A 23902-nucleotide genomic window follows, 5' to 3' on the forward strand; every position below is an offset into this window, starting at 1 on the left:
TTTTTTTTTTTTTTTTTTTTTTTTTTTTTAAATATCGTTAACGGCCTCGTGTCCCTCTCTCGTCTGTACGTTGTTACTGGGGTAGCACGCTGCTTCTCTTTCCAAAGGAGAAAAAAGCCGGTCAGGATTATAATCCATATAATTTTGTTTTTCCTAATCATAATGTGAGATTATAAAAGAGACCCAAGTTTTCTATCCAATTCGATAAACAAAAGGTAGACAGCCAAGCTAAGCTAACCTAACCTACCAGGGCAACTTCAACACGGACTTAGAATGTTGATATTATAGCTGATAAAGAATAAAATGATATCTGTTCGTTTACAACCAATACGACAGGTGGACAAGGTCGGCCCATTCACAGTTTGGCAAGGGTTAGTATAGCTTATAATGATAATAAAAATGATCTTATCTACTTTGAAATATATATATATATATATATATATATATATATATATATATATATATATATTATATATAGGAGATATTTATATACGTATAGTAGATTATTATATAAGTTAAAGGTATATATAATAAACTAAAATTATATAATCTTAATCCATGCTTTAATATAGTATTTACGTTGTTCAAATTGTCTGAAATCATCCTTTCTTTCATTTCTATTGAAATAAGTGATTTTTTTTTAAGTTTAAATATTAATAAAACTTTTAAAAGAAGTAGAGAATTTTTAAAATGAAGTATAAACTTCAAATATATTTTCTCTAATTTATCTAAAGGATACTTCAACTCGGTCGTAGAGGATCTCTCTTTCGACCCGCGAAAGACCAAATAACCTTTCGAGTCTACACGTCGATTTTGAAGTTTTGGAGCCTAAATGGACGCGGCAACGTTGATGAGAAAAATAGGTTCGGCTATTAACGAAGCGGCTATCGGAAGCCGCATCACCAGCGGATGGTACGATCCTCACATGGCGGCTGCTTCTCGCGCTGTCGTCGAACGAATTCCACTAGTCGATTTTGTTCTCGAAGTTAGAGATGCTAGGGTATGGGTCCTACTATTTTTTACTCGCTTCATTGCATGTTGTTTGATTTCGTATTGACATTTCAAGTGTTCGTTGAAATGTCTGCTCAATTCGTAGCTTTGGTACATCTATTTGTTACCTTTATAGGTTCAATCCTTTCGGAAACCTGGATTTGTTTATTCCTATATGTGGCGTTTCGGTTCGTCTTCGGTAAAATTATTTACGAACAATGAAGTTGTAACGAAGATGAACGATTACGTTTATTATTCTGAAGGAGGGAAAGAATCACTGAAAATATTTGATTATTCCTCTCGGTGTTATTGCTTTGTTTTGTTATGTTTTCAGATTCCGAAGACGTCTGAATATGAACTCATGAAAAATTATCTACCGTCATCAAAACGAATCATTATATTGAACAAGACGGACCTGGCGGATCGATCACAGACAGAGGTTCGGAACTTCTGTAACTTCCGTGATTATCGGTCATTTTAGCTTAGCTTTTACACCTGGAGTTACTTTCAAGTCTTCATGTGATATGCTTCTGATGTCTATCTCCTAGTTTTTTTTTAATGAACACAATAATGACAATCTTGTGGGATATTTGGGGGAGAGAAGAGCATAAGATACAAATGCAATATCTGTGGAATGGAAGTTATCGTTTGTCCAAGTTACAATCAATGATCGCCCAGGGGTTTTATAATTTTTCATTGTTATGATTTTCACATATCTAAGAGTTTTTTTTTTCCCTTTTGGTTTTAAGTCGGATCCCCAGTCACTTACTTGACCTTGCGATTTTCTTTCGATAGAAATAATTATTTATTTCTTATGAAAAGAAAGAATTACAATACAGTATATGAAAGAGATTTGTACTTAGCTAACATTTTACACCAATCAATCGACATACCATTTATGAGGTGATTTATTCATTTACGACTTGAATCATATTCAAAATGATTTATCAGTCAGTATCTATTTTTTCACATGTTTATACTTCACTCTATCAATAGGCCTGGACCCGATTATTTGAAGACCACAACTGCATCTCTTATGGCGTTAATTCCCATAATAAAGAGAATATTAGGGAGGTAAAGAACTAAGGTGTAATCTTTTTGTGTTCATTTTGCTATCTTGTTTGAGCTACTTATTTTCCTTTTTCTTTCTGGCTTATAAATGATGGTGGCAGCAAGGGTAAGATGTCTTGACAATATGTGCATTTTTTTTTTCTCTAACCTTGTTTTTCATGCAAAATTAAGTGCTTACTAAAGGTAATTTCTATTTTCCATTTTGCAATTGATACTTTCTCTCCGTGGGACAATCCATTAGTTGTTTAATCTTTTGAATGGACTTATTTGTTTTTGTCTAATAGCGATTGCCGAATGACGATGGTTCACTTCATACAGTTCTTGACTTTTCTTCAAGCTAGAGTTAGAGAATTGAAGAAGAGCGGTCACTCTAGTCATGCCACCACGATGATGCTTGTTGGAATTCCAAATGTTGGTAAGTCGGCCCTTGCCAACTCTCTGCATCAAATTGGGAGAATTAGTGCAGCAGGTACATATCTTAAATTGTACAGAATTTCAGTTTTCTAGAGCAGTTGATCCTGGAACTGTTTGGATGAATGATGATTGTTATTTATCTAATAACAAAGAATAGCTATTGTCACATTTTGAAGAACTGCTCACCTCACAGAAAAAGGGAAGTTGAAGAATGCTATAGTGAGTCCGCAGCCTGGTGAAACAAAAAATATCAGCAGCTTGAAGGTATGTCACTTGTCTCCTCAACATTGTAGTAGGCTGTGAAGTTGTCTTACTATCTTCTGGTTACTGACACAGTTGTTGAGATGTTCATTCAGATTTTTACAATAGCATATTTTGGATTGCACCAGACTTAAAATGGGGTAGTATTGTACAAATTTCTAATTGTGGGTAGTCAAGAAAAGATATCAAATCGAACTACTGTTATGAATATCATCTATTGCTTGTAGAAGCAAAGATAATGTGTATTTCATTTTTGCATAAAATTTTGAATTTCGTTTTGAAGTTGCTTTGAATTACAGATAGCTAGTCATCCCAATATTTATGTATTAGACACCCCTGGAATTTTTCCTCCCAAGATTCTCAACATCGAGGTCTGTTCCAAGCTTGCTTTAACAGGTATAGTATTATGTAGCCAATTCATCCATCTTCCTTCATAAATTATTTAGGCCACTGAAAGATACTGAAACATGCATATGAAGTGATAAAACATAATTGCATTTTTTAAAATCTAGTTCAGAGACTGAAGACGATTGAGAATCTTGAAACTTTACCTTTTTGTTTTGCCTCCAAACTGCAGGGGCAATTAGAGACATTTTAGTCGGGGAACAAGTACTAGTACAGTTCCTTTTAACTCTTATCAACTCAAGTGATAAATATAAGAAGTGGGGAAATTTGTCTGCCACGGACAGCTTGTTGGAGTGTTCAACTTGCTCAAGTTTAGAGAAACGGAAAAGGGGGTATCCGTCTGATCATACGCAGGTATAAAAGCATTATGCATGTATCCTGAACCTAATTCATGCATGTTTATTTGACAATTAAAAGTCTACGTAGATGTCTTTACTTTTCACATTGTCTCCCTCCATTATTAGAGAGAGGACACGTGGTTGATATTAGATAAACATGGAGTTACATCTCAAAATGAATTAGCCACAAGAAGCATGAGATCCTCAACATCCCCCCTCAAGATTGTCCTCTTTTAGTTCTTTATTCTAGGGTCAATCCAATTTCTTTTTTGGACCGAATGCCTTTTGAACTTCGTACACTCTAATACCTATTAGATAACTATGAAGTTTCTTCTCAAAACCAATTGGCAATGAGAGGATTGACTCATATATCTTATAAAGATTGTGAAGTTTTTTTATTAGCGAGCCTCAACAGTTCATTCCTTATTAAAGTAGCTTATTGATTTAAAATTTTTAAGGTTACCTGTCAAACCAGCGATATGCTTATTATCTGTAATAGAAGTAACTGGTAAGTTAAAAAGTTATGCGCTCTCTCAAACTTTACCCTGAAGGTGTATTTAAAATCTGCTGCAGAAAGTAGCGGGATACTTTCTAGGTCCTTGTCAATGCAAGATTGGTACAAGACTGTAGTTGATCACTCTTCTTGTCAGTTTTTATCTTAGGATGTGTTGATTTGTAGCTTTTAGCTTACATTTGACTAACTTGCCTTTAGAAGTAAAACTCCCAATGTGAGAGATCTGAGAATACGGTGGGATAAACAGCCCGACTGTAGGCTTAAGAACATACTATATTATATACATTTCAAGTTGATGGCAGTGTAGGTAAAATGCCACTGGGCTAAAATGGTTTGCTTGGCTGTCCGTGCAGGACATTATTGTAAATGATGTTCGTAGAATTCTCTTTGAGACCATTTCCACTTTTGATGGTAATTTGGAGGATAAAAAGGGCATGGGAAATCTTATTGAGACACAATTGCTTGCTCTGCACAAAGCTTTGCACGTTCCTATGGGTTTTGACAATGATTCTCCTATCAAGGTTGCTTCTAAACTTCTGAATCTTTATCGCACTGGGAGGCTTGGTCGTTACACACTTGATTCTTTACCTAATAATACCCAGTGAACAAAATCTTGTAAAACTATGTTTTTCAAGTGTTATGTCATTGTAACGTTGAACTGAAGGTAGGAGGTTAAATCTCTAGTCTCACATATTTTTAATTTTTTTTTATATTTTATATAAAAGATTTTAGTACTATATTATCAATAATTCTTGTACTGAATTTAATTAAAGAATGTGTGCTGAAGACGTATGAATTTGTTTTTAACAGTTTAGGGATGAAAAGTTTTTAGTATAGAAGGTAATATACATCTAAAAATAAAAATGTTAACTCGAAATCTATTAAGAGAGATAGTTTTCGCATTAAAGTTATACAACTACTCAGTCAAAAAATGAAAAAAGAAAATAACTACTCAAGTAAGTTATTCAATGAAATCAGAATAATTGAACCTATTTATAAGATCTTATTTTATTTATTCTTACTTTTAATGTAAAAGTGTAAAGTTTGAAATTTTTTCTATGAAAAGTACGTTTAATTTTGGAGCTATAATTGAACAATCGAAAAAGAATGGTATCTTACAGGTATGCATAGTTGTCAATTATTAGAACATTACTTTAAAGTTTTATTTACAAATTTAGGCATTTAAAATATTAAATCCTCCCTGCCATCAAATTAGAAACTTTTGTTGAAGGTTGTCAGTTTCAACTTCCGAACCTTTCTTTTCTCTGAAATGTACAAAAGAAATCAAGAATATTGAAAATGGAGTGACTTAAAATGAAGTGAAGTCTAAACCATCGACTCTTTTTTGTCACAATTGTTTCTTACAATGGCATCGAAGTGAAGTGTGAGTGAAGCCTTTGAAACTGATGCTCCATCACGTGAACTGTCAGCGGGACTTGCAATTGCAACCACCTTCCTATGCCCCTATGATGGACAGCGCAGATTGCTAGGCCTCTTGGGCCACCTCCAAATCATTATTATAGTGGTAGATTTTCGGTACAAACATAAATTCTTGCTCAATAATAACCCCCTCCATAATTTCCTGGCAACAATGGTCCAAAAGCTTCAATCGTGTCATTGTGCATTGTAATTCTATCAAATTTGGGGAAGATGCTGCGCCGATCATCGACAGCTAATGTTCAAAACTAATGGGTTTGTGGGGCTCTCTGTTTTCTTCAAAGCTGTAAGGATTCTGAGTTACAGAGCGCTGGACTGAAGCTCATTTTATAGAATGTGGGCGCATAGCGACAACTTCAAATCTCAGACCCACTTCTCTTGGTTTTTCTCTCTTTCTCTCTTTCTCGCTTCTTTCGGCCCAAACCATTTGGTGCGCATTAATAATGATCTTCGTTTGTTTTCGAAATGTTGACAAAACTGATTGTGTATCGCCATTCGCCACAGGGAGCTCTGTCTGAAGAAACCGATTGAGTGGGAGCATTGAACCGGAGGAGAAATGAGGGCGAAACTTGAATCGCCATTTTAGGCAGTGATCAGTCTATTTCACTGTTTGTGCATCGATTTGTGCTTTTTGACGTCTGGAAACAAAAAGTTGTAAGAAAAGGAAGGAAGTTCAGAGATTAGTCAAAAAGTGATTAGCAACCATAATCTAAGCATACGCCAGATGTTTGTTTAAATGCCCAAGTGATATTTTATTTATTTATCTTTTTACTGGATTCTCGTTCTTAATGCTGCACAGGGATTACTCATTACGCCCATTCGATTCAATCTGACAGGTGGAATATCACGTGCTGTTCATCCTCTGGCTGGTGTTGGCTGCTCCACTGTTTGGAAGGCACTTGGAATTAAACTAATAGGTGAGAAATTGTTGGTGCTTTTTAAAGTATTTTGTGAAAGCTTGATCTATTTTATATGATGATTATCATTAATGGGGTTTGATGTTAGGTCAGTGATTATAATTTCCCCAAATCATAAACTATTATACAAGTTCTTTTTTCAAATTTCTTATTGTCGGATAGCATGAATCGAGGTTTTTGCTGCTGAATGTATGTAGAGAATAAATTTACAGTTTCTGCCATCTGGGTTACTTTAATAAATTAAAAAGCCACGAACTTTTCAATGAAAAGAATAAAGAAAAATGGAACCCATCAAACCTCAAACCAATGGAGAGAGAGTAAACTGAGGGAATCCATAGGCATCTGCGGCTCTGTCCCTGTAGGCACAAAGCCCTTCCAACATAGACAGACCTTTCTGCACTAATAATGTCATCATACACAAAAAAAGAGGAGAGAAAAGGAAAAGGCCATGTCAAGGTAGCAGCATATGACTCAGATCTCAAACTCGAAAACCATCTCACATGCTTTGCAATGGATGGTCTTGAATGAAGAAGCTCCAATCGCTTCAGGCTCGGAATAGAAAGGAAGAGACTGGGGAAAGAGTGGAAGTTCTCACGTTGGTGTGTTTCCATTTCAAAATCACGGAGTTTTTGTTTTTTTGTTTTTTTTTTGAAGGAATAAGTCCAAAAAGATGCGATGGTCTTCTTGCTCGTGTCGTCCATTTCATCTTCTTTCTTGTTTCCCGCATTTATTGTCTTGTTCTTCTTTGTCATTAATCAAACATTACAGTTTGCCCCTAAGTTTGTATTACTGAGCTTCTATTCCTCCATCGTCTTCCCACTATTTCATTCCCGAATTTGTCCTCGCCGTTTCCTATACGGTAAAAGCAAAACAAAGGTCCTTTTTTCCAGTTTACTTTACTCGAAAATCGAATCCTAGAGTTCAAAGACCACTCAACAGTACCCTTTTTGCCCAACGTTTTTATTTCTTAGTCGATTACTCTGTAGAATCGCTAGAATTCGTTCATGATTGAACTCGAATAATTACCTGATATAGTGAATTTCATCGCATTATTAGCAAAGACCATCAAAGTTCTCAACCCATCCTGGAAAAGATGCTGTGCGCTTGTTCAGGAGAGCAATTCAAGTTTGAAGAGCCACCACAGTCCCCGGAGTCACTAGCGACGAGGGATTTCTCGGCCAGTTGTCTTTCCTCGAGAACTGGAGACTGGGATTTGAAATTTGAAGATTCTCAAGTAGATGAAGTTGAATCCACTTTAAAAGAAGCTCTCTCATTAAACTACGAGGTGCGTTCATTTCTCTTTTCAAATCTCTTTGACCAAATAAGCTCATCTTTTCTTGATTTCTTGGCTTCATCTCATCGTCTTATAAGATACATTCTGTCCACTTTCAAACTAGGAAGCCAGAGCTTTACTGGGGAGGCTTGAATATCAAAGAGGAAATTTTGATGCTGCCCTACAGGTATTTCAAGGTATAGGCATTAGATCCTTGACGCCAAGAATGGTTAAGGCAATCACCGAAAAGATAAGAGAGGAAAAACCTCGTCCTAAAGGTGACAGTGCCCCCCCTACTGGTGTACTGTCCATGCATTCTGTTAGCCTACTACTTGAAGCAATTCTACTCAAGGCAAAATCACTGGAGGAACTTGGCAGATATATAGGTAAATTTCTCTTGTTCACTTTTCTTACTATAGTTTTATGTCATATTTTGAAGACAATGTTCTGTAACAGCGTTATGTTATGATTGGTTAGCAAGATGAACAATGCAATAGATACTACAATTTCTCTTGTTATCAGTCTGACTGTGCTGTTGATCATAATTCTTTCTTGTTCATCAGAGTCTGCGAAAGAATGCAGGATAATTCTTGATACAGTGGAATCAGCTTTGCCTAATGGAATGCCCGAGTTTATTGGGGAAGACTGCAAATTTCAGGAAATGTTACACAAAGCTTTGGAATTACTGCCTACTTTGTGGATTAAGGGTGGTTATCTTGACGAGGCCATAAACGCCTACCGCAGAGTCCTTGTTAAACCATGGAATCTAGATCCAAACAAGTTGGCTGCCATAGAGAAAGAATTGGCTGGCACATTACTCTACGGAGGTGTTGAAGCAAGCCTTCCCCTTAAGTTTTATGTATTCGGTCCAAGAACACCTAAAAATAATGTAGAAGAAGCAATCCTTTTGTTGCTAATACTCATGAGGAAAGTGGTGATGCAGGAAATAAACTGGGATCCAGAGATTATGAATCATCTGACTTTTGCACTTTCTATCACAAGACAGTTTGAATTATTGGCTGAGCACGTGGAGCAGATTCTTCCTGGAATATATAGTCGAGCTGAGAGGTGGTACTTTCTTGCTCTATGTTACAATGCGGCAGGACAGAATGAAACAGCTTTGAACCTTCTAATGAAAGTTTGCGGTTCCTCTGAAGTAAAGCAGAAGCCCCATTTTCATTCATTTTTGTTGCTTGCAAAATTGTGTTCAGAGGATACAAAATATGCACGTGATGGAATAAAATGTGCTAGTAGAATGATCGATATGGCCAGTGAACACAGTAAACATTTCAATGCTGAATCCCACAAATTTTTAGGTGTTTGCTATGGGAATGCAGCAAGAGCTTCTGTATCAGACTCTGAAAGAGCTCTTTTCCAAAAAGAATCATTGAACTCCCTAAGAGTTTCTTCTCTCGGTAGGAGGCATGATCCAGAAGTAATGTTCAACATTAGCTTGGAAAATGCTGTGCAGAGAAATCTTGATGCTGCCTTCTACAGTGCAATGGCGTACTCAAATATGGTGGCTGATGGTTCCGGAAGAGGTTGGAAGCTTTTGACCCTCATACTCTCAGCTGAGAGGCGACTCAAGGACGCTGAAACCATAGTTGATTTTGCTTTGGACGAAGCTGAGAGGATGGATCAATTGGAATTTCTTCGATTGAAAGCTGTCCTCAAAATTGCTCAGGAACAGCCAAAGCAAGCAATAGAAACCTACAGAATCTTGCTAGCACTAATTCAAGCACGAGATGAACTTCAGCTTCAGGCTACGAACCTTAACCAATCCAAGGACTTGGAACTAGAGGTTTTGCCCCCACTCTAAATTGTTTCTATATTATGTTTGTATTCACTCCATGGTACAGTTAGGCACGCCCTGATAATCTTTCCTGCGACCCTTTTCCACATCAGGAAGAGATCAACACCTTCTAAAATCTCTCTTTTGCAGGCAGCGGCAGAACGTGCCTTAGAACGGGCAGCCTGGCAGGATTTGGCTGCCATATATTCAAAACTTGCTTCCTGGGCGGATGCAGAAATTTGCCTGAACAAAGCCAGAACATTAAATCTTCATTGCCCCAGAGGTTGGCATACAACAGGTAGAACTATTTTTTTCAATCATTTTAATTGTATCTTTTGTTATGAAATGGTTGGCAAATATCTACAATATAAGTTATAAACTGAACCAAAACCATTGCAGGCAAGTATTTTGAGGCTCGATCGTTATACAAGGAAGCACTTGTTTCATACTCTCTCTCTCTATCGGTTGATCCTGATTATATTCCGAGTATCATCTCAACAGCAGAAGTATTGATGAAATGCGGTAACCAATCACTTCCAATTGCACGCAGCTTGTTGATGAATGCTGTAAGATTGGATCCTACAAGCCATGAAGCATGGTTCAACCTTGGAGTGCTCTCCAAAATGGAAGGTTTGTTGCTTCAAGCTGCAGATTTTTTTCAAGCCGCACATGAACTCCAATTATCAGCTCCTCCTCAGAGTTTCATCTAAAAGAATCTTTTTTTTGTCCACCTTCTGAGAGGAAGAGTTTTGGGGAAGTTGAGCAGATATGAAAGGTCAATTATTGCATTGGTTGTGCCACCAGCCTATTCCATCAATTTTCTTTCCTTCTCCATTCTTTTCCTTGACCTCTCATAATCTGTTGAAAACTGAGGGAATGTTGGAACAAACACTGGGCCAGATTTTAGGGTAGACTTACAGTTCCAAATTCTGCATGTTCAAATCAACTGATTGTGTGTAACAAATCAAGGATTTAGTAGTCTATTGAGTAAATAGCACATTTTGTTGCAGTGTTTTTCTCCTTTTCAAGCATCCACTTTGTTTCCCGCTTCAAAATCTAGTTTGAACTTCATTAATGCCTAAAAGGAATCGAAACAAGCAAGTAGCCGGGATTGTAGTGAATTTTAAGCTCTGTTATGTTTCATCCAATAAAATAATAAAATAACATGATTTAAGTATTCAAAGTTGGTACGATAATTGTCGAAGCAATGTTTGTAAAGCAAACCAAAAGATAAAAGTTGTTGGGTGTGAATCTGTGATGCTTGAACCATGAAAGTCAAGAACCAAAATGACTGACTGGCAATGACTGCTCATCAGAAAAGCCTCCCGACATGTCAAAGGATACATCACAGGCATTTTCCCGTGTTGGGAACCCACCAAGGCCCGACTTCTGATAGCAACTCTGTAGCTAGAAAAACTGGAAGCCTGCCAAAATTGTCCATATTGACTCGCTATCTAAAATTTTGGATCTTGTAACTGAGCTCTCATCAATTAACGTGTAAACGTCAATATCCAACAATATTGACATATCTAAGAAATTCAAGCAACTTATTGAATGTGAACAAGTTATCCAACACAATAGCGAAAGCATTTCAACTCGACATAATCACTGCCATGATATGAGAAAGTATATAACAGCCGATGGAGCACAACGGAAAATCTTGGCAAATAATGATATCATCATGGACAAGGTTTTACCAAGTGAGCAAAGCATGGAGTAAATTTACAGGGAAGAACAGTGTAAAAAAATATATAAGTCTGCACACTTATTTGGTTTCATTGATTCATGAATAACAAATACAAGACTGAAGTTCCATTCAATAACTTCTGCCTTGGGAGACTTGGGAGTATACACAAGTTGCTTTGTACAAGAGGAGCCCAGGATCGCGGATAAATATACAATTTTTTCCTTTTCATTAGAACTGCACGAATGAAATTTGCTCTCAGTAGGTAAACAAACAAGATTCATTACATTGTAATGCAAGTGAAATCTGTAACCACATTACATGAAGAGGAGCTTATTATAACATGAAGAAAAGCTTATTATAATTTTAAGCAAGTGATATAAAAAGAAAATATAGGATGATCATTCAGGCATAGGGTCTTAGTACTACAAAATCTCCCAGTGATAAACATACATAGGTGCTTACAAATTTCACTTACAGCGAAAAAGAAGCGAAGCTGACAATAGAGCACGACCTCACCCCATACTCCACTGCATCCACAAAAAACAATAAGGAAGTTTTAAAATCATCGAAATGCTCCAAGAAATAGCGTGAAACAACTTCTATGAGTGAAAGTATAATGACCTTAAGAACTGGTTCTCCCTTGTTAGTGTTAGCAGATTGCTTTGCATTTGCGGCCAACTGAGCACGTGCAGCCCTTCCTGCAGCAGATTTTTCAAATTCTTCTTGCCTGCAAGTATTTAATATCATTTTTCAGCATAAAAACATGGAGGATTCCCATCATAGTTCCTAATTTGAAATTCTCATTTCTAGTTAACGATGGATGTTATATCCTTGGCATGAATAATCAATTAACGTACCAAAAGTGTATTTTTAAAAAACGAAACTCATTTTTTCGAAATCTACTTTAAAACATAAGGATCAAACGAAAGCCCTAATCATTATGATCAGCTGTTCCAATTGAACAAGAAGGAACATGTACAGAAATTATGAAAGAAAGTTAAAAAGGTGAGGGGGAGAGGAAATTACCTTTTCTGAGCGGCTTCAGCAGCTTTGGCGCGAGCTTCGACGGAGGCCAATCTTTCTTCCTCCTTCCTCTCTTGCTCTTGGCCTTCGTCGAGGCAACTTGCGCATTGCCCCATCGCTTTGCTTGCACTTGCAGGTTTTTTCCAAGATCTCCAATCGGTATTTTCACTACCAATTTTACTTTTTTGGAATTCGTATTTTATTGGACGGTTAGGATTTACTGTACAACACCCGACGTTATCTGACAGTGCCATGGCATTATCCGCTTTTCCGTTACGGATAAGATTTCTATCTATACGGTGTCGTATCGTCGATACGCAATTTTAGTTCAATATTTCCACATATTAGCGTAGATATTTTAGAACGAATTTTAAAATTCAAAGATAAAAGTGAATTCGAATTATAATTAAAACATATCGCTCCTTCGAAAAAAAGAAATGAATAAAAAGGCCTAAAATACTCTATAGTAGCCGGAGCTGAATCCAACCCCTGACGGCGTGGCGTAGGCTATCGTTCTTCTCGTTGGTCGTTGGTGTGGCGGAGGAGCTAAGCGAAACCCTAATTTAGTAACAGTGACAGGTCTGTGAAGAGAGAGAGGGGACCGAGAATGACGGTCAAACCGTTGGAGTTGCTACCTCCCACAGAAACGTTAGAGATGGAGAGTGGTCTTAAGCTGGTGCCGCGTCTGAGACTCAACTTCACAGTCTATCCGTCGAGCCCTTCAGTGAGTAAATCCCTTGATGAGTGGAAGTTGAAGCGAGCTCTCATTGACTTTCTCAAGACTTCGCTTTCGGTTCCGGTAATTGTCCCTGAGGAGGATTTGGTGATCAAACGCATTAAAGAAGTTAAGACACGCAAGCGCGAAGACCCACTTGCTCGCGGTACTCTCTTCGTGCGAGATCTTGGATTTTTGAAAAGTGCTTACAAGAGGTATGAGGAGGAGGAAGAGGAAATCACGGTGTTGGAGAAGAAGTTTTTGGATTGGAGGCGATTCCTGGTTGAGAAATTGGATGGGATTGAGCTGAATCTTGAGGGGTTCAAATTCAAACTCACAGTCGTTATACCGGAATCTGATAATTTTGAGGCAATGAAGACGGCTTGGGGGGATTTTTACGCATTTGGGAATCGTGGTAAGCGAATTTCAGCGTCCTTTAAATTGTTAATGGTGTTTACGCAGTAAGCTTTGGTCTGTGATTGTCCTGAATTTGCCTTAGGATATTCGAGAAATGGGAACCAAGGACCTGATACCATTACCTTGAGGGGTGCTCCATCAAGGTGGTTTGCCGAGCCTCGGGTTTCGTCAAAGCCCTCCATGTTGGTCACACATACCATCTTTTCTACATTTGGAAAGATAAGGTTTTGCCTCTGATTTATTTTGCATGTCATTTATAGTTTGACCATTTGCTTCATCTTCTTCCAAATTGGTGCCAAGCTCAATTCGATGAACTCCTTCGTTGTATAATGGTATTGGCGTCTCTGCACTAATACTGTAGGAACCAAGAGGTCATCTATGTTAGACGAACACGACTCTCTACAATGGTATGATATTGTCCACTTTGAGCATAAGCTCTCATGGCTTTGCTTTGGGCTTCCCAAAAGGCCTCATACCAATGAAGAGTGTATTCTTAGATTATAAACCCATGACCATTCCCTAAATTAACCGATGTGGGACTTTCATCATCCAACACCTCCCCTCGAACAAAGCACGCCTCCCCTTAATCGAGGCTTGACTCCTTTGGAGTCTTAGTCATTTTTGACTGCCTTCGTACCTTCAAGGAGGCTTGACTCCTTTTTGGAGTCCTTTGTTCAACATTTGAGGATTTGCCAATCTATTGGCACGGCCAAGTTTAGGGCATGGCTCTGATACCATGTTAGACGAACACGACTCTCCACAATGGTATGATATTGTCCACTTTGAGTATAAGCTCTCATGGCTTTGCTTTGGGCTTCCCAAAAGGCCTCATACCAATGAAGAGTGTATTCTTAGATTATAAACCCATGACCATTCCCTAAATTAACCGATGTGGGACTTTCATCATCCAACACCTCCCCTCGAACAAAGCACGCCTCCCCTTAATCGAGGCTTGACTCCTTTGGAGTCTTAGTCATTTTTGACTGCCTTCGTACCTTCAAGGAGGCTTGACTCCTTTTTGGAGTCCTTTGTTCGACATTTGAGGATTTGCCAATCTATTGGCACGGCTAAGTTTAGGGCATGACTCTGATACCATGTTAGACGAACACGACTCTCCACAATGGTATGATATTGTCCACTTTGAGCATAAGCTCTCATGGCTTTGCTTTGGGCTTCTCAAAAGGCCTCATACCAATGAAGAGTGTATTCTTAGATTATAAACCCATGACCATTCCCTAAATTATCCGATGTGGGACTTTCATCATCCAACATGTTAGACGAACACGACTCTCCACAATGGTATGATATTGTCCACTTTGAGCATAAGCTCTCATGGCTTTGCTTTGGGCTTCCCAAAAGGCCTCACCCCAATGAAGAGTGTATTCTTAGATTATAAACCCATGACCATTCCCTAAATTAACCGATGTGGGACTTTCATCATCCAACACCTCCCCTCGAACAAAGCACGCCTCCCCTTAATCGAGGCTTGACTCCTTTTTGGAGTCCTTTGTTCGACATTTGAGGATTTGCCAATCTATTGGCACGGCTAAGTTTAGGGCATGGCTCTGATACCATGTTAGACGAACACGACTCTCCACAATGGTATGATATTGTCCACTTTGAGCATAAGCTCTCATGGCTTTGCTTTGGGCTTCCCAAAAGGCCTCATACCAATGAAGAGTGTATTCTTAGATTATAAACCCATGACCATTCCCTAAATTATCCGATGTGGGACTTTCATCATCCAACAATCTACATTGTACTTCTGAGCTTAGGTGTGAAATAATGCATGTATTGCATTGCAGCATTAGAAATTGATGACCTCCATTTTAGCTACGTATGGTTCTTCTTATGTTTAGTTTTATTTTGACTCATCATCAGCATGTTTTTCCCTTTAATATACACTCTACAGGAACCTAAATATTGCTGTCGATGATGCTTTTGGTAAGGACGGCAATGAGGATGCAGAAGACATAATTTCAGGCTTACACTGTAAAATAACAGTTCAGTTTGAGAAACACAGGGACTTTTACAATGCTCTAAAGGTGCTGTCTGGTCGCTCATTGCAGAAGGTTGGAATTTACCTCTCTATTTTATAATCAAGTCATTTGGAGTTGCTTGGCTAATTTTCTCTTCACCTCTTTTGTAACCATAAGATTGAAATAGCACTCTTCTCCAATGTATAAGGACAAATCACAACTAACCCACGGTTGTAATGTAAGATAGATAGAGGTCATTTGTATCATGATACGTGTGAAAATGGTTTAGGTAGTGTAAGCAAGTATGATGGTAAGATCAAGATGAACATTATCATTTTTATTAGTCCGAACCCTGAATGAAATGTCTTCAACTACATGCTCTCTCACATGTCAGAATCAACCAATATCATTGATGAATGAAGTTAGGGAGGATTATGACATAAATTCAATCCTCTTTGTAACTGTGTGCTTTCTACATTTTGCACTATTATATGAGTTTTTTTTGTAATCTCCTTTTGGGTTGAGGAAGACTTCTTAATGCTAACTCAAAATGGCTACTGCAGCAAGGATCTCGCCTCTGGGCTGATTATGAGGTTACATGGGACAAGGATGGCTTTACCCAACACTCAAGAAATCCACAACAGGGTGATGGCAGCAGAATGCAGGAAATGGCAGCAGGGCAATTTAAGAGTGAGGCCTTGAGAAGACAACGATATTCTGGCTCCATTCCTGATGATTCACGGCGCAAGAGGTTCAAGGTTAGTGATCAGCTAATGAAAGTATGGTAGTTGGAGAAAATTGGTTCTGTTTTCTCATTTTGTATTCTATCAATATTCGTAATCTTAGGAAATTGGTAATCATAGTTCTGTGGCTCATTATGGTCTCGTGAATGGTGATTATGAATCAATCTCGCAGGAATAGGTGAAGTTGGGTCTGCAGCTTGCCTTAGTGAAAGCTTAAAGTTTGCTCCTGGCATTACTTGCACCTCTTGCAGCCGCAAATAGTCTTTCTGCAATTTGTAATGACTATCTGACTTCTGTTTCTTGCACAAAATTCTACAATGTGATGCCTCCCCTCATATTGCAGGATGCTGTGTTGCATCATATTCGTCCTGGTATCTTCTCTCTCCCACAGGCCCACATTATAATCCCTTGGCCTCTGAAAATTTTGTATAAATGTTTAAGAAACCGGCTCGAGCTAACTTATTAACAGAGAGGAGATATAAAAGTATTCGTTTTGCTAGACCTGAGATCTTATTTTTTCCTTATATTTTCTATTTTGCATGCAAAACCTTTTCAATCATCTGCTCCTGCTCCTTTTGGTGCATGGCAGCTAATCTTTACAGTTAACCCTAAGCAATTATGATATGAAATATGAATTATATGATTAATGATTAATGATTCATATTCAATTATGGTAAAGTCTGATTGAATAACAATTATGACTTGAGTAAGTGGGTTAACTGAGAAGGCAAAAGAGTTAACCGTGATTAGCTCGAATTATGATGCTACTTGATATCCTAATTTCTTTGACTTCAACTATTGTGGATGAGGCGTTACATTATGAAATTAGTCTGAATGTATAAGGTGAACCCCGTATGATACACCTGATTTGTGGAAACTCTTTAGGACACTGACTGGGTGAGCTGTGTGCAACATTATTAGCTCTGGAATTGCATTATTTTGGAGTATAATATTGATAGGAGGATGATGGGTCGTTGTTGGTTTGTGATATTCTTTCAATAGCTTTAATGTTGAGGCTTACAAATGAAGAAAGTGTCACTGTAATGATGAAGAAAAGAAGCTTTTCGAAGTTGGGAGGCAGGCAGGCCACCTGCTGAGGCTGAGGCTGAGCCATTAGGTAACTAAAACTGTTGCCTTTGCTTTTCAATCTTATGTACCCCTCTTGTTTCCATCCTTCCTTTACAGCAAATCCCATCTCCATTCTTTCTTTCTGTTTTTTCAAGGAACGCACACTGGTACAACCTCTGCCTCTCATCACTCTATTTATTTATTATTATTATTTTAATAATTTTTCTAATAGATGGAACCTCATATTAAGATTTAACATAAACTTTATTGTGAGATCTCACATTCGTTGGAGAAGGAGAAGTGAACAAAACATTAATTATAAGAGTGAAAATTAGTCTTTAATAGATGCGTTTTAAAACTGTGAGACTGATAGAGTAAGTTTGAATCATTACAAATGGTATTAGCTAGTTGGTGTGTCAGCAAGAATGTTGAGCTCCCCAGAAGAGCGAATTGTGAGATCTATTAATCGAAGTCATTTCTTATAAAAGTGTGAGATCTTTGCCCAGAGGAGGGAATTGTGAGAATCCCTTAATCGAAGTCGTTCCTTATAAAAGTGTGAGATCTCTCAACGATTTTAAAACTGTGAGGATGACGGCAATATCTAACAGGCGAAAGCGGATTTAGACTGTTTATTCCTAAAAAAAAAAGAATATCATACCATCTCAACGTTGATGGTTCAATACCCTATCTTCATAATTGTTTTTATCTCGATTTTTTTTTTACATATATTTTTACCCACTTATTGCCGACTCTAAAAACTAGATTCATAAAAATAACTTAAAAAACAAGCCTATAGGGTCCCACGTATAATTTCAATTAAATTCAGGAAGTTTTTTAGTTGGAACATAATGATACAGAAATCAAATTGTAATTTAAACACTTCTCAAATTATACTAAAAAATTTCAAACCATTTCCAAAATAAAAAAAAGCAGGATGTATTTTATTTTTAAATTATGATGAAGGAATACTAAATAAAGTAATTGTGCTCGTACCTCTCCCTCATGATTCAATTTGAGATTTCTTTGTCTTTAATTTTTTTTTTTTTTTTACTGATTTGATTTGAAGACAGCTACAGGTTGAGACATTTTATCAAAGAAACGAGTTGTTGGGTCTGCTCCAAAGATCCAACGGAATGATTGTTTGCTTCCCCACTGACATCAATCATATCTATATAATCCTCTCCTTCTGCTTCATCTCCCCACTCTTCTAAACAAAGCTCACTTCCACTCCCAACCCATGGCATTTGCAGGCACAACCCAGAAATGTATGGCTTGCGAAAAAACCGTTTATCTTGTCGACAAGCTGACCGCCGACAACCGCATCTACCACAAAGCCTGTTTCAGATGCCACCATTGCAAAGGAACTCTAAAGGTAAAACTTTTATCCTATGTTTAACGAAGGAGATGGAACTCGGAAACTGAAGTTGTTGCTCTGTTTTCAGCTCAGCAACTACAATTCCTTTGAGGGAGTGCTTTATTGCAGGCCACACTTTGATCAGCTCTTTAAGAGGACTGGCAGTCTTGACAAAAGCTTTGAAGGTACAAATTATAAGTTGTTTGGATGGATCTGATTTCTCGGACTTTTCATGTTAATTTCTGTGTTTTTAGGAACACCCAAGATCGTAAAACCAGAGAAACCGGTTGATAGTGAGGTAATTCCCTGATTGCTTGAGCCTGTTAGAATTTCTAATATTTCTCCCTTTGATCTGAAAATGCATCAGCAGAAACCAACGGCTAAGAAGGTAGCTAGCATGTTTGGCGGAACCAGAGATAAATGTCTTGGCTGTAATAACACTGTTTATCCAACAGAAAAGGTAACAACTATATACAGAATCTTTTTTGTTCTTCCTGGATCTAATTTCATGAACTGGTCTCTGTTTGAAGGTCACTGTAAATGGAACTCCATACCACAAAAGTTGCTTCAAATGCTGCCATGGCGGATGCACGATCAGCCCTTCCAACTATATCGCTCATGAGGGGCGACTTTACTGCAAGCACCACCATATCCAACTCATCAAGGAGAAAGGAAACTTGAGTCAGCTTGAGGGAGACCATGAAAAGATACCATCGAAGGAAAAAATCAATGGCGAAGCGGTGGCTTCAGAAGCTTGATTGTGGATGCTCCTTTTAAGAGTGTGTTCTTCGCCCGCTGTTTCTTAAATATTCAAATAACATGCTCAAACAGACGCCAAGATCTGTTTGATTTTCATCATATTTCATGTTTGTGGATTTGAATCGTGGTCCTGTCAATTCCAAGGGATGCCTATAATTATAAGTACTTTCTTTTAAGGTTTATATTCTAAATTGGGTTCAAACCAACATAACAAGATTGAATGAAGATTATGGTTGGCCAAAGAACTCATCAAATGAAATGAAGAATCAACAAACAAGTTATTCCACAGTATCCAGAATCGAACCATTTCGAGCAATGTGCTTCAAATCTATAATAAAATTATCTCTAAGGAAACCGAACCCAAAAGTCCCGTTACTGTACTGCCATATTCTTCCCTCGACGTTCCGAGGATTCGGAACACTTCCAGCCAGGTCTGGTAGGACTAGATCATAACTCGAGTTGACGCGAAGAATGCGAGAGATCCTTTTGTTTTCAATTGAAGGCACTAGCTCATCAATGTCATTGGCTGGTAGAGGGTGAACATGTATTCGGCAGTCGTGAAAATGTTCCTCCTCCAGGGAGAATGGGGCTTCCAAGAAGGTAGTATTGGATGTCCAAAACACGGGAGAATAACTAGAGAGGCCTTCGGAGGAGTCCCCAACTCTCCGACAGGCAATACCACCAATGTCATCATATACAACAAGATAGAAATCCATGCGCATATCATCACTGATACCCTGCACGACGAAATAGGAAGCCATGCTATATCATTTCAAGAATGAAATCAATGTCAACAGAAAATAAATAGAAGTGTCCCAAAAGGGTACATAAACACAAGGGAGGGAGGGAGGGAGGGAGGGACAACACCTTCCATAAGCCCTGTATTGGCCGCAATGGTGTGGGCGAGCAATTCACAATTTTAACAAAATGCTCTGCTTCCAACTTCCGCTTTCCTAGCCTTTCCTTCTCCCTTCTCCGTTGTCTCCTCGAGGCTCTATCCCCTCCCGGGCTGGTTCTATTCGCAAACTGCTGATAAATTTCTGACATTAATCCGTCCAGTAAGCTTCCCGGAGAGCCACTTCCAACTACGTTCACATCTGTTACGGCGGCTAAACTGTCTTCTGGGGAACTTCGGCGGCATCCGTTTATCCTTCGTTCTGGGGAATTTGGATAAGCCAATGTAAGATTTTCCTCAATGGAAAAATGATTTGTCCCCATGAAGCTCAATTCTATCGGAATCAAATCGCAATCGGAGAAATCGGATTCTCCTAAATCACCAAATTTCCCGGCGAACCCAGAACGTCCATCGGGGTCGATGAAACTCATGGCCTGAGCTTCCGGGGAGAGCCCCATCCATAGAAATGGAGATTTAAACACGTCGTAAGTACCGTTCTTTGACGGTGAAACCCTAGAGCCAGCAAGAAAATCAGGGCCCCATTCGAAGAACACCAATGGCGGCGATGAGACGCCGATGGTCGGCGAGCCACTCCGGCGCCAAAAACCGATGAGATTCTCCCATTGGTGAAGAGTTTTATAGAGTAACCTGTAAGCGATTTTCCCTTTTCCCCAATTGTTGATCTGAGTAGTGGAACCCCATCTCCGATCGCACATAGTAAACCAGAGTTTCCTATCATTCCTGCAGAGAGAGACGAATCTCTTCGAGGTGCAAGAGAAAGATGCAATATCGGAGGGGGAGAGGAAGGAGAGGATGCATAACTGAACATCTTCCGGGAAGTCAGTGAAGGAGAAGGAACCAATTTCGTCAATTTCGGAGCTAAGATTCGCCATGTTTGCAGTTCTATGAATTGATTTCCTCGGAAAATTCGGTCCCAAGTTTTCCCAATGAAATTACCCAAATAAACTTCCAGTCGGGGTTTCCTGTGCGTGAGGGAAGATCCAATCTGGAATAAGGAATTATTCTCTCAGAATCGAAGATGCCATAAGTGATTGTCAGAGGTAATCTGCCGACTCAAATTTACGAGTGTTCCAAGAGATGGACGAACAAACCTTTTCAATTAACTGCATTTTTCGTCGCCTTGCATATTTTTTAATAAACAAAAACTTGATTATATGTATTTTATTTCATTTGACCATAGTGTGTGACAATAAAACATACATTTTTTTTTGGTTCATTTTGGACAAAATCCTTAAAAATCCATGAACCGAAGAATATTTTCAATGTTCGACCAAGTTCCTTAAAAACATCAGAATCCTTTTGTGTGGTCATCAATCCCTGTTGGCAATCTCTAACTATTCCAATCAAACGCCCAAGATTGGTCCATCCGACGATATCTCAGCCATCCGATCCACTGAACCCCGTCTCTTCAACTTGCCACCCGGCCCAGGTCCACTCCCACTCCCACTCCCACTTTCGAACTCAAAGGCCCGACCCACAAAATCATGGATCGTCTCTAGGCCCACATAATACTTCCCAATCCCCGGCAACAAAGCCGAGTGCAAATTGAAGAACTCCGTGTAAGCCGGTAGTATCATCTTCAGGGTTGCCTCTTTCAACTGCTCCCGCAAATCCAAATCTGGAATGCAATACGCGGTTCCGTGTTTATGTGAGAATTCCCTTAGAGCCTTCACGAATGCTTCCATTTTTGTTTTCGCTAATTCTTCCACGGTTTCCTTGTTCGGTAATCGCACGTCTTCCATGTCCAATACTGAAAGCAAGGGCTCCCAACATAGCATTTGGTAAGTGTAAGCCGATTCCTCTGCCACTGCTTTGTAATTCTTTCTCATATACTGTTCTCCTAGAAATCTTCCTAGTTCCGTGTTTCGGATTCGCATGTAGATGTACCAGTATGTGTTCATTGAGAAGATATGCGGTAGGATTTTGTCTCTGTAGCGCGATTTTTTGGATTCGACGTTTCTTTGTAGGGCTTCCATTACGTTAGAGAAGGCGTCTTTGAGGAGATTATCCTCGTCTTCCGATTTTAAAACGACTCCGCCCTTCCATGATTTCTGTATTTGGAGAACTTTGGTCATGGCGAAACTGTAGTTGTCACTTGCAAGGTATTTGAGGTAGTTGACGGCGTATCTGACTAGTTTTGGAACTGAGCCGTCTTTTGGAGGAGGAAAGCCATCTGAATTGCCCTCAATTTGAAGGCCGAAGTCCCAAAATACTTTGCTGGACGCGTGTACAAGTAGCTTCTCCAGCTCTCTGTATCGTGTGCGAATTTCTGTGCCAGCTTCGCCGCCGAATGCCTCAGAGAATTCGGAGTTGAGTTGTTCCATGGAGGCGAACATGTCCAAGAGCTTGAACAGTTTCTGCGGCTCTTTTGTACTTCTGGCGACGCCTTCCCCAAATCGGAAGAACACGGCCATGATTTTGTCCGCGATCTTCACGAAGCATTCAGGCCACATCAGTCCATCCATGATTGAGCCTAAGACCTGGCTACAGAGTTTCTTCTCGGAAACCAACACGCTCGTGGCCGCGACCTTGAAGTGTTCAATCCACAGAGAAATTGCTGTCTCCAATTTTTCCCACTCCATTCTGTCAATTTCTTCTGGAGTGTATGTTTTGAGATAGACTGGATTCAGCCGCATCAATGTCGTAGCTGCTCTTCTGTATCTAACCTGATTTTTGAACGCTAGTTACAGAATTTGGCTGCAATTTTTTCTTAATAAAAGGAAAAAGAAAAGGAAAATATGTTATTTACCTTGACGTAAATATTGATGCAAATATCCAAACAATCGTTGGCAGCGAGGGTTTCAGAAATTCGTTTGGCAGCTTCGACCTCCAACTCGGTACCCATTTCAGACCCCACTGCTTCACCTTCTTTTTCTGCTTCACCATCTTCAAACTTGGGTTTTCTTTGACGCTTTAGATTCTTTAATATGTTTTCAAATTCATCTTGCAGGTTCAGCAAAGCTTCGTCAAGCAACCCCTCAAACTTCATGTCGTCAATTTCTGTTTCGTATAGAGCTTTGAGAGTGATCATCGTCTCTTTCAGTCTGTGTGTCCGCTGTGAATCAGCAGCCTTCGTCCTACTCAAGAACTCTACCACCTCTTGAAGTTTCTGGATCACCGATTCCCCCTCTTGGCTAATCAAGCTTATGGATGCATTCAGTCTATCCACACAGTTTACTAGTTTGATCAGCTTCTTCAGACGTTCCTGTGCCAATTTTTCCACCGATAAATTGGCGAAGATCGCGAGAATCTTGCGTTGGAGAAACTCGGATCGCTTAAAGGAATCGAGCAGAACGAGAGCAGGCGAAGCTGCACGATTGATTCTCGTTTCGAGGGCTTTTGTCGTCATCGCCAAAGATTGTAGAGGTATTATGCTTCTCGACGCTGTCGCGAGCGATTCGTCGATTGAATCAAGATTCTTCTCCATCCTCTCTAGGCTATCGTTCAATCCCGTCGAGGCTTGGAGGAGGATTTTCAAATCCGAGCATGCTGATTCGAGCTTCTCCATCCTCGAGTCCTCCTCCTCCCTCGGCGCCATTGTTACTACTCCTTGACTCAGGTTCCAAAATCGTGAAGAGATATAGGATCAAACGACAAACACGATGCAAGTGGGAAACATAATACGACGAGAAGAAATACATTTGCCAACTGGAACTCCGATGTAAACTAAGTTACAATTGGCATTTACTTTTCGAAACCGGACAAACTCATACTAAGAAGCTGAGAATATGCAAAGCCGGTTGTTGAAAGTCCAAACAATAACCCTAGCTTCATGTTTCGGATCCGCATAAAGACATACTACACAACATAACGCTTCGTCGCGAGCGTA

At 39.1% G+C, this 23902-nt stretch overlaps 7 protein-coding genes across 14 annotated transcripts; 4 read left to right on the forward strand and 3 right to left on the reverse strand.

The window, feature by feature from the left end:
• Positions 1–744: 744 nt before the first annotated feature.
• LOC111492297 (DAR GTPase 2, mitochondrial) lies at positions 745–4765 on the forward strand. Of its 2 annotated transcripts, XM_023141586.1 has the most exons (8): positions 745–1000; positions 1325–1429; positions 1987–2064; positions 2380–2530; positions 2669–2739; positions 3036–3132; positions 3314–3495; positions 4347–4765. In XM_023141586.1, exons 1-8 carry the CDS (start codon positions 833–835, stop codon positions 4596–4598), a joined length of 1104 nt encoding a protein of 367 aa, XP_022997354.1. In that variant the 5' UTR covers positions 745–832; the 3' UTR covers positions 4599–4765. The 2 variants fall into 2 exon arrangements, with proteins under 2 accessions (XP_022997354.1, XP_022997355.1); XM_023141587.1 differs by lacking the exon at positions 1987–2064.
• A 426-nt stretch (positions 4766–5191) lies between these two features.
• LOC111492059 (protein NPGR1) lies at positions 5192–10434 on the forward strand. Of its 6 annotated transcripts, none has more exons than XM_023141227.1 (8): positions 5192–5860; positions 5935–6174; positions 6267–6347; positions 7404–7632; positions 7745–8006; positions 8184–9421; positions 9563–9710; positions 9812–10434. In XM_023141227.1, exons 4-8 carry the CDS (start codon positions 7441–7443, stop codon positions 10120–10122), a joined length of 2151 nt encoding a protein of 716 aa, XP_022996995.1. In that variant the 5' UTR covers positions 5192–5860; positions 5935–6174; positions 6267–6347; positions 7404–7440; the 3' UTR covers positions 10123–10434. The 6 variants fall into 6 exon arrangements, with proteins under 6 accessions (XP_022996995.1, XP_022996994.1, XP_022996996.1 ...); XM_023141226.1 differs by having other exon boundaries at positions 5192–5811; XM_023141228.1 differs by having other exon boundaries at positions 5192–5811; positions 7409–7632.
• A 574-nt stretch (positions 10435–11008) lies between these two features.
• On the reverse strand, positions 11009–12314 carry LOC111492013. 2 transcript variants are annotated; one of them, XR_002719809.1, is made up of 4 exons: positions 12126–12314; positions 11721–11826; positions 11550–11626; positions 11009–11333 (listed from the first exon to the last, which is right to left on the reverse strand). XR_002719809.1 is itself a non-coding variant. In XM_023141157.1 (4 exons), the coding sequence occupies exons 1-3, from the start codon at positions 12236–12238 to the stop codon at positions 11612–11614; spliced, it is 234 nt and encodes a 77-aa protein (XP_022996925.1). In that variant the 5' UTR covers positions 12239–12314; the 3' UTR covers positions 11009–11333; positions 11575–11611. The 2 variants fall into 2 exon arrangements, 1 of the variants encoding a protein (XP_022996925.1); XM_023141157.1 differs by having other exon boundaries at positions 11575–11626.
• Positions 12315–12529: 215 nt separating this feature from the next.
• LOC111492012 (A-kinase anchor protein 17A) lies at positions 12530–16482 on the forward strand. The gene is made up of 5 exons (XM_023141156.1): positions 12530–13252; positions 13337–13478; positions 15167–15326; positions 15797–15991; positions 16149–16482. Exons 1-5 carry the CDS (start codon positions 12730–12732, stop codon positions 16152–16154), a joined length of 1026 nt encoding a protein of 341 aa, XP_022996924.1. The 5' UTR covers positions 12530–12729; the 3' UTR covers positions 16155–16482.
• Positions 16483–18169: 1687 nt separating this feature from the next.
• LOC111492481 (LIM domain-containing protein WLIM1-like) lies at positions 18170–19279 on the forward strand. The gene is made up of 5 exons (XM_023141828.1): positions 18170–18416; positions 18487–18583; positions 18653–18696; positions 18769–18858; positions 18929–19279. The coding sequence occupies exons 1-5, from the start codon at positions 18282–18284 to the stop codon at positions 19154–19156; spliced, it is 594 nt and encodes a 197-aa protein (XP_022997596.1). The 5' UTR covers positions 18170–18281; the 3' UTR covers positions 19157–19279.
• A 111-nt stretch (positions 19280–19390) lies between these two features.
• Positions 19391–21125, reverse strand: LOC111492477 (F-box protein At3g12350-like). Its single transcript, XM_023141817.1, has 3 exons — positions 21030–21125; positions 20025–20989; positions 19391–19894 (listed from the first exon to the last, which is right to left on the reverse strand). The coding sequence occupies exons 2-3, from the start codon at positions 20943–20945 to the stop codon at positions 19436–19438; spliced, it is 1380 nt and encodes a 459-aa protein (XP_022997585.1). The 5' UTR covers positions 20946–20989; positions 21030–21125; the 3' UTR covers positions 19391–19435.
• A 98-nt stretch (positions 21126–21223) lies between these two features.
• LOC111492476 (exocyst complex component EXO70A1-like) lies at positions 21224–23887 on the reverse strand. Its single transcript, XM_023141816.1, is given in 3 exon segments — positions 21224–22739; positions 22823–23659; positions 23661–23887. Coding segments are annotated over 3 exon segments (2214 nt in total). The 5' UTR covers positions 23715–23887; the 3' UTR covers positions 21224–21416.
• Positions 23888–23902: the final 15 nt, after the last annotated feature.

The sequence above is a fragment of the Cucurbita maxima genome, unplaced genomic scaffold (genome assembly GCF_002738345.1).
Source record: "Cucurbita maxima cultivar Rimu unplaced genomic scaffold, Cmax_1.0 Cma_Scf00017, whole genome shotgun sequence".
Lineage (NCBI taxonomy): Eukaryota > Viridiplantae > Streptophyta > Magnoliopsida > Cucurbitales > Cucurbitaceae > Cucurbita > Cucurbita maxima.